General features: G+C 44.2%; 1 protein-coding gene across 1 annotated transcript in view; it reads left to right on the top strand.

The window, feature by feature from the left end:
* Nucleotides 1-15,044, top strand: part of LOC146861956 (N-acetylneuraminate-9-phosphate synthase-like) — a 118,713-nt gene that overhangs the window by 38,132 nt on the left and 65,537 nt on the right. Inside the window, exon 5 of the mRNA XM_085641116.1 lies at nucleotides 393-659. Within this exon, the coding sequence (XP_085497242.1) occupies nucleotides 393-659 (267 nt within the window). The remainder of the gene's footprint in view (nucleotides 1-392; nucleotides 660-15,044) is intronic.

Here is a 15,044-nt window from a genome sequence, read left to right as displayed (position 1 = left end):
TGGATTATAGAGTGTTTTGCAAGATAATAAAAACCTATCGTTTCATCTAAATATGAAGACATTTGTGATACGCCTGCTAAGATCAGTTCCGAACAGTTTGGAAGGTACTGCCATTATTCTGTTTGTTCTCTCATCCTCTCACTCTGCTAGCACCAAGATGCCTCTGCGGTGTAGGATTGAGTTCAATAAGTATATTTATTCATTCAAGAAAAAACTGGATTTTTGTTCTGCAGCAAGGTGACTTGGAGGCAATGTGTGATGACAAAGAAAAGGTTTTAGATTGAACAAACAGAATACTTATCAATGATTCATTATAACTGAACGAATAAGGGAGATATAGTCTGTTTTTACATACACAATACTCCTTTTTATATATTATTTCTTTCTTGCAGACACTTCAAGAGGCATTTCCTGACATCCCGATTGGATACTCTGGCCATGAAGGTGGCATCGCCATTTCCATTGCAGCGGTAGCATTGGGGGCCAAAGTACTGGAACGACATGTGACTTTGGACAAAACCTGGAGAGGAAGTGACCACCAGGCGTCTCTGGAACCAAGCGAGTTGGCTGAGCTTGTGCGATCAATCCGCACTGTGGAGATGGCCATGGGATCCCCGATTAAACAGTTTATACCATGCGAGACAAGCTGCTTTCAAAAGGTAAATTCTCTTTTAGTTTAAATGTATCAACAATGCATGTACCTCATTCCTTTATGGAACAAATGGATATATAGGGGCCTATTTAAAAACTGCATGTTATAGTACATTTAGGGCCGGATTACTATGCAGCTGAGATTACCATCGGTCAGAGCCCTTTAGCCTGCATCATAATCGTCTGGCCGGCCGACACATTTTGATGGGGTCGGTCGGAAAGGAATCCAAACTGGATATCTGAATGGCCTCCGATGGGCTCAGAGAGCCCGGCTGCCATTCAGAAATCCTCCATCAATCCCTCGGGCAGCTCTTTCCGGCCAAGGGATTACGATGGAAGATCCCTAAAGCCTTTCTGTGCCGGCCTTACTGACACAAAAAAGCTTTGGCAATCTGTCTTTGGGGGCCCCAGCAAGGCCCCTATGGGTGCAAGGCCGCAGAATGGTGACCTAGGCGGCACCTATGGTGCCCCCCTGTTGATCCCTGCAACCAGTGGCCGGCACCTTGAGGTCCGTGCCACGAGGTGCAGGGATGAATTGCACCCCTGCTCTTTACAATGAGAGCATGCATTCCATTCAGAATGCATGCTCCCATTGTAAAGTATAGGATTGCTGAACAGGGTTCGGTCGCATCCTACTTGCTGGGCTGGAACCGACGACAGGAGGTCATTCGGTTCCAGTTTCCAACTGATGGCGGATGGACTCCGGGCCTTCCAACATCGGAATCAGCCCCTTAGTAGTACTACAAAACTCACCAACCTTCATGCGGAGGGTCTGCATCAGCATGTCCAATGCAGAAGGGACAGGCGAGTAGCTGGAAAATGGGGAATATTTACAACTAAAGGGCACAAGTTAAGGGAGGGTTTGGGGGAAGTTTAGGGAGGGGCATGCACCCACCAAAAAAGGAGTAAGCCCATTGCTATTCACAAACTGCCCTTCTAGAATTAATAAAGCAAAAGAGGACCCAAACCCGTTGTAAATGTGCCCCAACTCTGAGCTGGAGTATGTCCAGCAACACCCATGGTGACTCACAGTTACTGCAACATCCATTCATAGAACATAATGGAAGCACAGACTTAAAATAAAACCCCAATTGAAATAATGTTAGAATAAATTAAATTATTCAATCTGTTTAAAAATAAAATCATTTTTTATTTAATAGTGATACAATTCTAAAAATAAAACATAAATATTTGTTTTAAAATAAATTAAATAACCTTTTCTAAATGCCAAAAAAGTAACAATATGATTAAGAAACATTACTAGTAACTAATTCTATTGAACACATTTAATAATTTTATATTAATCAAATATATTAATATCAAATATATTTTTGACTGTAGATTGTTTTTAAATTAAATTACAGAAAGATTATTTTATTTTAGATTTCATATTTTCAAATTGTTACATTTTTATTTAACATTAAGTTAGTAATGCTGGAACAATTTATCATATTATTTTATATTTTAATGTTTTACATAAAAATATTTTATCTCATTTTTTTAAAAGTTGAGTAAACTTTTGAACTTTTCCCTATACGTTACTATGTGATGTTCTCGGACAAGTGTGCAGAACGTTAAATACAATTGCAAAGTCATTACTAGCAGTAACTTTCTAGTCATATTTGGCATTTTTACTGACTTCACCTCCTTTTTCGTAGGGTGGCAACATGCAAGTCTACACTTTTGAGCAACTTTACATTAGTAAATAGTAAGTAGCCAAAAATGGTAAAGCTACTCAAAGTGTAAGAGTAAACTTACACATAGTGCTTAATTTCAGCCTTTGGTTTCCAGTGCTGGGCACTTGCACTTGATTGCCAGAACCATCACTTGAGGCAGTTTGTCATAGAGGGCGTTGTTAGTTGTGTTTAGAGATAAACATAACCACAGTTGTTTATTAACCTCTTCGCTGCGGCGCAAATTCCACCGCAGCGCTCCCGCAGTGCTGGACATTCCATTCTCGGGCGTGGCCATGACGTCTCCCGGCCGTCGTCCGCACACGCCCATCGTGACTCATGACGGCCGGGAGACATCATGAGCACGGAAGAGGTTAATGAAATATACATTAAAAATATTTACTAATATCTGCTAGCTGAGCCATTCCTATTGTTTTAGGGGCCATAAATAATCTGAATTGTCACACTTGTAGAAGTGCAATGGTTAGTAGCTGTGTTAGTACTGTCATTGGCAGTGCCAGCAATGGGTAGTGTGAGCTGCACTTGCCTCCTGACAAATGCGCAGGCACTTTTTACTTATATTTTGCAGATTAAGCAATGATTTTACATCAAGATTTACTCACTTGTAAACTCACCTTTGTAAATAGGCTCCTCAGTCTACGCTTTTTTAGCAGAGTATGTCAATTAAATTTTTTGCTCATTTTTACATTATTGAAACATCAGTATTAAGTTAAACTTAGTTTGTTAAGAGTCCCATCGTTTGCCACGCAGGCACAAGATAATGTACTAGCTTGCACATTCCATGGTTGATGTTCTATTTTGCTGTGTTGCAGGGATTATGCTTTGGAACAGAACTATGCTTGGGACCATAGAACATCAGTATGTAGGGATTGCGTCACCGTACCACTTCAGAATCTAGGAGCCAGAGACCAACTAGCTATAGTGCCTCTCTTGCCCTCCTAACATTTCCAGATAAACAAGTAAATTGGCACCTGCAGAGCATAACACTCTCGACCCTCTCAGGGACCGCGGTAACAGGACACACCCTTTCAATCTCTCACTCGTACTTCTTCACAATGAGATAACGAGTAGACACAAAGAAAGTTTAGAATATTTATTCCAACTATTGTGCTCCAAAATGCAGTCTATGTGCCACAATTAGAAAACAAATGCATAACAAAAACATGGCGTGATTGGTTGATAATCCATACACCATGAAAAGCCCTGTCATTTTATAGGACAGCGTGACCTAACCCCCCTCCTCTGCAACTAAGGCTAAATGATTATATAAAAGATCTCAGGGATTACTGGCAGACCCCTCCCTTTAGTGCTAAGACACCTTAGGGCAATTGTGTGCTTCATAAAATTATTTCATTCATTCATTCAACGTAGCATACACAGATGGACGCTCTACATCTCAGCAGACGCAGTGCTCTTGTCTCAGCACTCTCGTTTCATGTGCGTGCTTGTGGCTCATGTACTCATCGATGTGATAGGACATGTGTGCACATAAACAACAGCTGCATTCTTGTGTTATGTGGTACAAAAGAAAGCATGTTTATATAGTAACACGTGCAAAAGAAAATGAGACCTACAATGTGTACAGTTAGCCTAACATCGAGAAAACTACAACAGGCCAAGCGGGAAACACATGACAGCTGAACCATCCTGTCTTTGCAATTTAAATGTAATCTTTTCTAACATAGTGCTCTGACACAAATTAGGTACTGGTATTTACTTTACAAAACTGCATGCAGGAAATGCAATAGGTCCCGCATTGGTTGGAATTGGAGCTATTGGCATCGCATATGCAAATGTTTTTACGTATGCACTAGATATGCGCTCCCCACCGTAATATAATAAAGAACTCCATTGTGTGTCATTTTCTGTAGTATTTTGTACATCATGAAGTACCCATATGTTATGTTTAAATGCTCTTCAGAACTGCTACAATTAGTGCTGAAGAAAGAGTGAAATCAGCTCATACTGGTATTAAGGGTAGAGTTAAGCGAGTTTGTGCATGTGTTCCCACACTCTCTTTGCAAGAGTAGATGCTCTGGGGGTGTGGATGCTAGCCCTGGGCTCAAACAGCTTGCCTGGTGATCAATTATTCGCATTCCAGTCACTGCTTTTTTCAACAAGTGGCATTTAGCACTTTCAACAGAAGCAGACGAAAGCAAGAGTATTTTTAACTTTATGTTTTAAACTTTTGTCTCTTTTTCACAATCCCAGGCCATGCCAGCTCCGTTGACATTTAACAAATACCAAGCCACATGTTTCAGCAAGCTGAAGACAAAGGCGTGGTCTCCCTTAGCAGGGAGCGGTGCCGGGAGGAGTGTAAAATTGTTAGGCTTATTGGGTGAAGGGAGGAAGGGCACCCCACGGGGAGATGCAGCACCAAAGCTGCAAGTTACAGATAAAGCATGGCCCTTGTGAAACGGGTGCCATGCTGAGAGTTGAAGTATGTTTTAAGGTATTTAAAAATGGAGGTGGGTGAGCCGCTGTTAGAAATGGGGGTCTCTAGTTCGCAATGGCTGGCCACTGTCCAAGTAGGGACCCTTCTTCCTAAGTCAGAGTAAGCGGTCTACACCCTTTGATAACCCCTGCTCAACCCTGTGGTAACGTAGCACGAGCAGTTATGCTTATCTCAGAGGCAGTGTGTGAAGCATTTATGACCATACACAGTAACACAGTGAGGAACACTACACAGGGACACCACACAAGTAGTTATAAAAATAAGTATCTTTATATATAGACTTAACACAAGACCTATAACAGTAAAAATCCACAATACTAGAAAAATAGGGTTACTCTTAAAATGCTGCAGAAATAGTTCAAGGTGTGCAAAGAGGAGTTCAGTTCAAGGCAGTGGTCTCTGTGACCCTTTTACTCACAAAATACCTGGATTCTGTAGCAAAGCAACCAAAATGTCGCTAAGGAGTTGTAGCGATGATTTTCCTCACGCGTGACCAGCGATGCGTTGATTCCTTGCCGCAAGGGAGGATGATGCACTGATCTGTGTGCAGGACAAAGCGACAAACTTCTCTACGCTAAGCAGGCGGTGCGTTGAAATCCTTGCCGCGAAGGGAGGATGATGCACCGAGCCTGTTGCGTGTGCGATCTTGTTGCGATGAAAAGAAATGGCGCACCGCGAGGGAGCGATGATCCTGATGTGATGCGATGAAAATGGCGGACGCTCGGCGTCCTTCGCTGCGATGTCGTGAAGCGATGAACTCGATGCGATGATCTCGGGGTAGCGAGCCTTTGGCAGCCCGCAAACAGGTGATGCGATAATCTTGAGGTTGGCGAGCCTTGGGCAGCCCGCAAACAGGTGATGCGATGATCTCCGGTAGCGAGCACTCAGCGGCAGCAGCGCGATGATTTTCCTTACGCTCTTCAGCTGCGGCGGCTCGCTAACGGGTGTTAGCGACGATTTTCAGCACTCTCTTCTCCACAGTAGAACTAGAGGCCCTGGAACTCACAGGAACCTCACCTGCCGATAGAAATCCTCGCTGGGAGAAAACAGGAGGCTGGTGGTGGAGTCTGATGTGCCTGAGACTCCTGCAGGAGGCTAGCTCTCTTCTAGCCCTTGGGTGATTGCTGTAGCAAAAATAAAAATTCCTTCAAAGTCCTTTTCCTCTTCTTCCAAGTCCAGTAGTAACCACTGCAGGCCAGTCCAAGAAACAGCACACAAGAACAGGGACAGTCCTCTCCTGCAGATTCCTTCAGTTACACAGACAGAGGTTCTTCTTGTTGTCCAGGAGCAATACAAATTGTAGGGGTTTGAGCACAGATATTTATACCCCAAAAGTCTTTGTTCTAAGAAGCTACAAGTCACTGAACCCAGACATAACCAGTTCTGGTCAGTCCTGGAGCACTTTGTTTGCCAGGCTGCATCCTTCCTTTCAGAAAGAGGGGGTCTGCCTCAGACGCACAGTGGGAGGTGGAGCCAGCATTCACCTTGCCAGGCACAGCCCTATTCAGGTCATGGAGCTACCCCACCCCATCCGCCAATGCAGATATCTCTATTCAACCCAGGTCTGACTCAGCCTGCCCTGTCCCTCCAAAAACAGACAGCCAATACACATAACAGCAGAGCACACTGGAAGGCTTAGGCAAGAAAATACCTACTTTCTAAAAGTGGTATTTTCAAACACAGAATATAAAAATAAACTTCACTAAAAGTTGTATTTTAATATGCTGAGCTCAGGCATACGAAACACGTTTTTCTACCATGTTCTTTGGGTCAGTTAGGACTATAGAATGTAATAGTCAAACCTCCCATTCTGGCCCATGAAGAACAGGTAGCCTTACAGTAGTGAAAAACTAAATTGGGTGTAATTCACTACCAGGACATGTTACACACATCAGAACATGTCCTACTTTACACATACAATGCACCCTACCATAGGGGTGACTTACATGATGCCAAGGGAAGGTTCAGGGGCTGGCAAGTGGGTGCACTTCACAGCCAAGATGGCAGTTCTGGACTGCACACAAACTCTGCAATGGCAGGTCTGAGACACACTTTACAAGCTGCTTCTGTGGGTTGCGCAAACCAGCGCTGCAGGCCCACCAGCAGCATTTGGTTTACCCGCCCTGGGCCCACACAGGCCACGCTACTAGGGACTAACAGGAAAACCAAATAAGTCAATCATGGATATACCAATTCACATGTCATATTTACACAGGGAGAACATTCGCGCTGTGGCACTGAATGGCAGTGGCACAGCACCCAGAGCATCTAATACCAGCAAAAACAGAGGAGCAACAGCAAACAATGGAAGGGAGACCCACGCCAATGGTGCCAGGTCTAACACGCGCAATATGCAAAAGGTGAGAAAGGCACGGACGCCATATTTTAAGATAAACCCAGCATGCCGCGCTGCAACAAAAAGTAATATAATAAATAAAAAATACTATTATAGTGAGGGAAGTGCGGTCGGAAACATAAGTGATGCGCTCAACCAAAGTAATATAATACATTAAAAATACTATTATGGTCTTTGAAGTGCAGTCGGAAACACAAGTGACGCACTGTTGGCAGTGGAGAGGTGACCTATTCCTAAATAGCGGCACGTCTATTACAGGCAGAGCGTCCTGCTGAAGATAAAGGCGGGGTCTCACTAAGCAGGCAGCGGTGCCGAGAGGAGTGTAAACTAGGCAAGATTGTTTCGGTGGAGGGAGGACATCCCGCGGTGTGATGCAGCGCAGAAGCTGCAAGTAAAAGATAAAGCACGGCACTCATGAAACATGCACCGCACTGAGAGTTAAAGTATGTTTTAAGTTATTTACAAAATGAAGGTGGGCTAGCCGTGCCGTACTTAACAAAAGAAAGGTGCGTCCGCCATACTTAAAGATAAAGCGTGGCATGCAGCGCTGCAACAAAAGAAATATAATACATTGAAAACACCATTTTGGTCTGAGAAGTGCAGTCATAAATATAAGTGTCACGCTCTTGATGGTGGAGAGCCAACCTTTTCCTAAATGGCGGCCGCGGCACATCTATTCAAGGCAGAATGTCCGGCTGAAGCTAAAGGCGGGGTCTCCCTAAGCAGGCAGCAGTCCCAGTAGGAGTGTAAAATAGGCAAGGTTTTTTTTGGTGGAGGTAGAGAGAGTACCCCACGGTGAGATGCAGCGCCAGAGCTGCAAGTAAAAGGTAAAGTGTGGCGCTCGCGAAAGGGGCACTGCACTGAGAGTTAAAGTATGTTTTAAGTTATTAATAAAATGAAGGTGGGCCAGCCTTGATATACAGAACAAAAGAAACAAGCAGCCGCCATACTTCAAGATAAAGCATGGCATGCTGTGCTGCAACAAAAGTAATATAATAAATAAAAAATACCATTATGGTCTGGGAAGTGCGGTCAGGCAGTGCGTAGCTGTCGTGCCTCCAACACGAGCTATGAAAAACTCATTAACAAAAGAGTGCTCCCGAACTGTAATTAATAGGTACAGAGTAAGATCACATGTAACAAGGCAGTCCTTATGGGAGGTTACAATAGATGAAAGGGAGGGGTTAAGGAGGGACTACTAAACAAATTTACCAATGAAAAAAAGTATTTACAAAAGACAGTTCAAGACGCCAATTATAAACATGGGTAGAACATGGGCAGAACTTAAAGCCGATATTCTGAATACAACATGTCTCAAAGAGACTGTGCAGGCACTGCCCAGACAAGGCCTCATTAAAAGGACTTATCTTCACAAATAGGACTGGCCATAGGCAGGGGTGTGGCGGTTGTGTGTGACTTTACTGCAGCCAACCCTGTACTAGAGTGTGCAGGCACGTGGCTTGCTCCTAAATATTCATCTACCCTGTCCCAATGACAGACCCAGCAGACAAGACCTGGACCAACCGGACCTCCATATCTGGTGATGCAGAGCTGAAATCTGCAGAATTACAAATAAATAAACTATACGGTGTCCGCAGTATAAATTCAGCCCATTTTAAAGTGTCATGAAGAACTTACTGTTGATTACCAGTGTTCAGTGACAAGTTGAGGTATGATCCTAAAACCCATAAGCTCAGTACACCCATTCAAGCCACCCCCACACAGGAAACCAATAGTCTTGAGGATAGCCTCGCCATTGGAACCCCAGCCAAATTTTTTGGATTTTCCTACTTCCGGGCGCTACAAAGATGGCAAATTAATTGAATGACGCAAACAATTTGCAGCTTGGGCTCTTCTTATCCCATTTGCACTGCTTCATTCACTTCCTATGCATAGCGTGCCTGGGCACAGTGTCACCTGTTGCCGTTCATGACCACAAAACATAGCGGAGTATGTGTGTGGAGTTTGGATGCAGCATTTACTATAAAAGGAATTAGGGGCATGTCAGCAACAACCGGCGATAATTATCGCTAAGCGCACTTAGTGCTAGGATAATTATCGCCGGCTAGCGTGGATTTTTATCGCTGAGATAGCGTACTATTAGCAACGCTTATCTCAAAAGCGATAAAAATCCTAGCGCTAACTGCCTAACTTGAGATTATCGCTGGAAACCCAGCGATAATCTCGCGAAATGTGACATTAGCTTGTTGATAGGGCCCCACTAACTTAGCCATGATATCCACTTTCCATAGGATATCATGGCTAAGTCAGTCCTGAAGCAGGAGTAAGGAAAGTAGCGATAACAGGGGTTATCGCTACTTTTCTTGCCGCTATGCTTCATAGCGTGGAGCTTGATGAAACGAGAAATGTCGCTTAGCGACATTTCTCCTGTCATGTCATGTCAGGAACGCCCACTTTGCATCTCATTAGAGATGCAAAGCTGGGCGTTAAGATTTTGTGCGCTAATGCAAGGTTTCACGCATTAGCGTGCCCTTGCTAATTAGGCGATAAACGGCCACAAAAGCGGCGATCATTTTCTATCGCCGCCTTGTAAATATGCTCCTTGGTCTTGTGTGGTACAGAATGTCAGAAAGTCGAGGAGGAAGGTCCTATTTAAAAATAGCCATTCAGGTTAACCCTGTCTAGATTTGGCCGAGTGAATTGGCCTCACAGTGCTGAGAACAGCAGAAAGGGAAAAGGGCCAAACATCTATGGGGCATATTATCAAGGTCCGGCGTTAAAATTATCGCCGCTTTATCGGCAGAAAACTGCTGCCAAAGTGGCGATAATGGGCTTGATAATATGGCCTTGAGAATTCCCATGAATCCCAAGGGCATATTATCAAGCCCATTATCGCCGCTTTAGCGGCAGTTTTCTGCCGCTAAAGCGGCGATAATTTTAACTCCGTTTCTTGATAATATGCCCCATAGTTATTGTTATTGTTTTTAATCCCTTCATATTTTTTAAACATGAGAACATTGATTCAGATCAAATTCATAATTTGCCTGTTTTGCAGACATGTTAGACGTCGATGTTAAAGCCTTAGGCTCAAAGCTGACAATCGCTGGTGCTCACATATTTTCAGATATGAGAATACTGCATAACTAAGAGGCGTCATTTTACAGGCACAACTTCATACTGTAATGAATTGTGCCTTCATTAGCGATATATAACTAATTTTAAACAAGTTGTTTACCTTAGATGGCATGATTTATATAGTAATTTATGTATTTACTTTTAAGCAGTTTTATATGGTGTGGACAGGATCTACTTGATGCATTCTAGACCTACGGGCCGCAGACTGTACTTCATACAGTGAGCACGTGCTTATCACAAAGTTTCAGCAGAAAACTTGGGGGGATATTATCAAGCCAGGCGATAAAATTATCGCCGCTTTAGCGGCAGAAAACTGCCGCTAAAACGGCGATAATGGGCTTGATAATATGCTCTATGGAATTCCAATTGAAGCCCATGTTAGACGTCCTTGACATTTAACGTGGGCTTCAATTGGAATTCCATAGAGCATATTATCAAGCCCATTATCGCCGTTTTAGCGGCAGTTTTCTGCCGCTAAAGCGGCGATAATTTTATCGCCTGGCTTGAAAATATGCCCCCAATTCACTTGGTCACAAGACAGGTGGTTTCGTCAGGAATCATAGAGCACATGCTCATAACAAAAGCCATACTCCTCGGCGGACATTTCCCACAAGTGCAAACAATGTTAAAAAGAAAAGAAAAGCTAGAAAAAAGAAACAAATAATGGGATGACAATTTTTGCAAATTCTGAATAATCAATTTGTGGGCACACCATACTAGACATCAAGGAGAGGCACTAGTGTATATGTTTATGCTTGTCTTTGGGAGAATTTGTGAGCACCACAAATGAAGGGGCACTAAACTGGTAGGGAGCAGTCTCAGACAGTGTCGCTTGGCAGAGCAGGCAAAGTACAGGGGGAATCTCTGTAAATAACTACTTCCAAGGAGCTGCTACAGGCTAAGGGTCGCAGGGGAGGGTGGGAGGCTACAGGAGCTTCCCTAAACCAGCAGAACAGAAATGTTCTCAGCTGCAAAGCTTTTAGTGCAGTCAATTCCACCCAACACCGCACCCACTGGGGAGGTGGGGTGGTGGGTAAATTCCAACAAAACAAGTGTCACATAGGAGGTGGGCGAGGGAGGGGCCAAGACATAGGCCACTGAAGACGACCCCCTTTCTCATGCATGGCTGACAAAGTGTGCCTACAATCTGTACTTGATCAGGCAGCTAGTTGCCCCTTTCCCTGTGCCATGGACTTCTTTCTACCATTTGCCATTATTACCCTCTGCCTCAGGACCTCCAGTGCTCACCTACACTTATCTTTCACTCTCACACTGGTCTCCATTGTCCTTCTCCACTAAAGTTTATCCTCCATACATGCTGCTGCTCTTCCTCATTTCCTCCTGGGCGACTCCATTTTAGGAGTCCTCGAATCACAATAACACCTGACAGGGGGGCACAGATCTCAAGTTCCACAGTGTTCAGCCCCATTTTACTGTACCACTTTGCAAATGTCTGGTGTGTATTTTGCCTGTTCTTTCCTGTGGCCAGCTTGTAAATCTCTCTTTGGTTGTCTAGTCTAGTATGGACTCTGGGAGAGTCTACTCTGTATCATGCAAAGTAACAGTGGGCAGACATTAACTGCAGTGCCGGCCGCCACTAACAAAGGGTGGTGAGATGGGTGGGTGGAGTACACAGGGGAGGCCGGGGGGGGACGTGTTCATTTAACACTGACACCACCTCCCACCTCCCGCCTCCCTCGATGCATCGCTCCTGCTGGCCTCTTCCTGGTCCCATCAGCCCCAGGAACAGACTCCCATCCAATCCCTGTGCAGAAGAGCAGCGCAGGGATTGGCCTGAGGGAGCAGGGACGACGCTCCGCTCCACTCAGGTCATGGAGTCTGTGGGGTTTCTCCAGCCTGGCTGCTGAATGCAGCCAGGCTGGAGAAACCTAAGTGAGCATGTATGTTTTGGTTGGCCTGAGACAGCAGGCCAAACACCTGTGCATACTTAGGGAGTGCACAAGCACTCCTCTTCTCCCCTCCCATGCCCCGCTCCTTCATTCACAAGCTGTCTCAGAGCCAGCAAACGAAAAATAAAACGATGCTAGAACATCATTTTATATTTCGTTTGGTGGCTCTGGGACAGGCCGTGGGGCAACACTCTTCCGCCATTGTGGAGGAGCCGCCACTGATTAACTGTGTTTTGGCCCCCCCCCCAGTCGAGTCTCGATGTCCGCTCAATGTCTTACCAGCATGCAGGTCAGAGTCATCTTTGGCACCCTCCACTGCTGCTGACTGAATATTCTCTCGCTCTACTTCAAAAGCATGCACCATCAAACTGAAATACCAGGACACCGAGGAGTGTAGGTAGGAAGAGGAAAGCTCTGACTTTTTGAATGAATGAATGATTTATTAAACACAATGATTACCAGGAGGCAAGTGTGTCTGCATTGGGGGAATGATTGTTTATGTGCAGGAAGGTGTCCCTTCCTGCACATAAACAATCTAGAATGACGAATTGTAACTTCTATGTGTGGCACATTTTGAAGCATAGACAGAAGTTGCAAATCGTCATTTTTAAAATGATTGTTTATGTGCAGGAAGGGACACCTCCCTGCACATGAAGAATCGTTCATGGTGATTTGCAGTTTCTATGTGTGCTGCACAATTCAGCACACTTAGAAATAGAAAAAACATAGATAAATTAAGCATTTATCTTTTTTTTGCCCTGGTAAGACCAGGTCTTCCCTGGTCTTAATTTTGGCACTACCTACTATTTACACCACCCTTGTAAATAGGGAGCAGTGTCAAAATCAATGGGTGTTGCGGCGGAGCGCTCACCGCAACACCCATTGCCCGCCCCTTTCATGTTAAGTGTAGCGTCAAATGGGGCCTTATTTAAACGCCGCCTTGTAAATAGGGTGAAGGGTTTATCAGCACAGGAACATCATGAAAATTGACGTTCCTATGGCGATAGGGGCTTGTAAATATGCCCCCTAGTTTGTTCTTTTTGTCAATTTTTCTATCTGAGTCGTTTGTGTTTTCAATAGTGTTAAATTTATTAATGATCTAATTTGAATGCAAACTTTTATCAAATTTTTAAAATACAGAAAAGAGAAAGCCCAACTGATGGACATTCACAACATAGGGGCTTATTTACAAGCCCCCTTGCTCTGCCGATGCGCCACTTTTTCCCATGTTAAAAGTGGCACACCGGCAACACAAGGGGCTTGTAAATAAGCACAAACACAACAGGAGCAAAGGGGGATAAGGAGTCAGATCGCCCCCCACTCAAACCATCAGAAACACTAAAAGATCTGACCCCTAACAAACAGACACTTCATAATTTGGACCCACAGGGAGCTCTTCACTGTGCACTTTCAAACTTCCCTAGCAAGGCCCACTCATTGCAAATGGCCTGCTGGTCCTGCTGTTCAATTTAACACTTGTCAGTAACCACAGCCTATAACTGTTGTTGTTGTTGTAGTAACTTTATTCGATATATAAAATATCATAAAAGTATAAAACATTATAAAACAGTAATAAATAAAAAAAGCCCATTACAACAACAAGTGCTCCATATATACAAGATGAAATGTTACATGATTAAAACAGCATAATTCATTAGCCGAAGAACAACATGGGAAGATATTTAATAGTAAAAAATACCATTTGGGGGAGGATAGGGCGACATCTTTGCTTGAGGGTTAGGAGCTAAGGCAGAGGTGTGAAAGGTGAAATTTTACTCAAAAGTTAATGCTTCTCAAGGAGCCTCTGTCTAATCCTCCAAGCCCTGCCCAGAAATGTAGCCGTCCCACAAATGACACAGGGCACTGATGTCTCATACGTCAAAATCCGCAAGGCCACCAAGTGTGACTTACAACCCAGGTTGACACATATAGGTTTCAGCCATCGGGACCTGGGATGTTTATAAGCCCTGCAAGCAAACAGAAAGTGACCAATAGATTCTTTGGTGGAAGCACAACCTGGGCAACCTTTTGCAGCCTCCAACCCAGCTCTCCACCCTCCTTGAAACTCAAATAGTGGGAGTGTGCCGTATCTTAGCTTGAGATATAGTGCCCTATCATAGGGGGATTCAATGAAATCCAGGAGCATCTCCAATCTAGGAACAGGTTTTACGCCTAGAAATTTTTCAGTAAGGGGACCTCGCTGCGACCTCAAAGTAGCAGCAGTAACCCAATCCCAATAGATTTTTTTCATAATGGGTTTAGGAGGTGGCTGCTGACTCTCCCAAAACTTTCCCAAACCCAGCTCTTGCACCAGTTGTTTTAATTTAGATAGCCATGGGATCTTATGACATGCTCCGAGATGTAGAATGTCATTCAAGGCCGCGGCATACTGGCTTAAATCCGGAGACCTTCTGAGCCTAACCCAGTACAATAAAGGGCGCAGCCTAGCAATATCATTTATGGGATGTCTACCAAGGTCACTACGAAGGGGAACTAGTGGAGTAGATTGAGGGAGTGAAAGAATGTCTCTAAAGAACGAATTCTCCGATTTTATCAACTCTACTAGATTTTCAAAACCCCATAGTTCCGCCCCGTATAAGGAGGCAGAAAGCGCCTTCCCCTGGTAGACCATAACTGCTGCAGCTATTGGTTGGCTAAGTGATAGTCTCTGATGCTTAGCGATAGCACCCGCGGCCCGTTTATGATGCAGGAGCATTTTGGAAAGATGAGGAGCCCAATTCAATTTGCTATTGACCCTCACCCCAAGATAATCGAAGGCAGTTACAAGCTCCAAATGGCAATTGTCCACACTGATGTTGTTCCTAAACCTTTTAGAGGCGGACATGGCCATGAGCTTGGTCTTTGATGTATTAATCTTAAGT

This window comes from Triturus cristatus, chromosome 2_2, assembly GCF_964204655.1.
Source record: "Triturus cristatus chromosome 2_2, aTriCri1.1, whole genome shotgun sequence".
Classification (NCBI taxonomy): domain Eukaryota; kingdom Metazoa; phylum Chordata; class Amphibia; order Caudata; family Salamandridae; genus Triturus; species Triturus cristatus.
The sequence above is the reverse complement of the archived record's forward strand: the minus strand, read 5'-3'. Positions and strand labels throughout refer to the sequence as shown.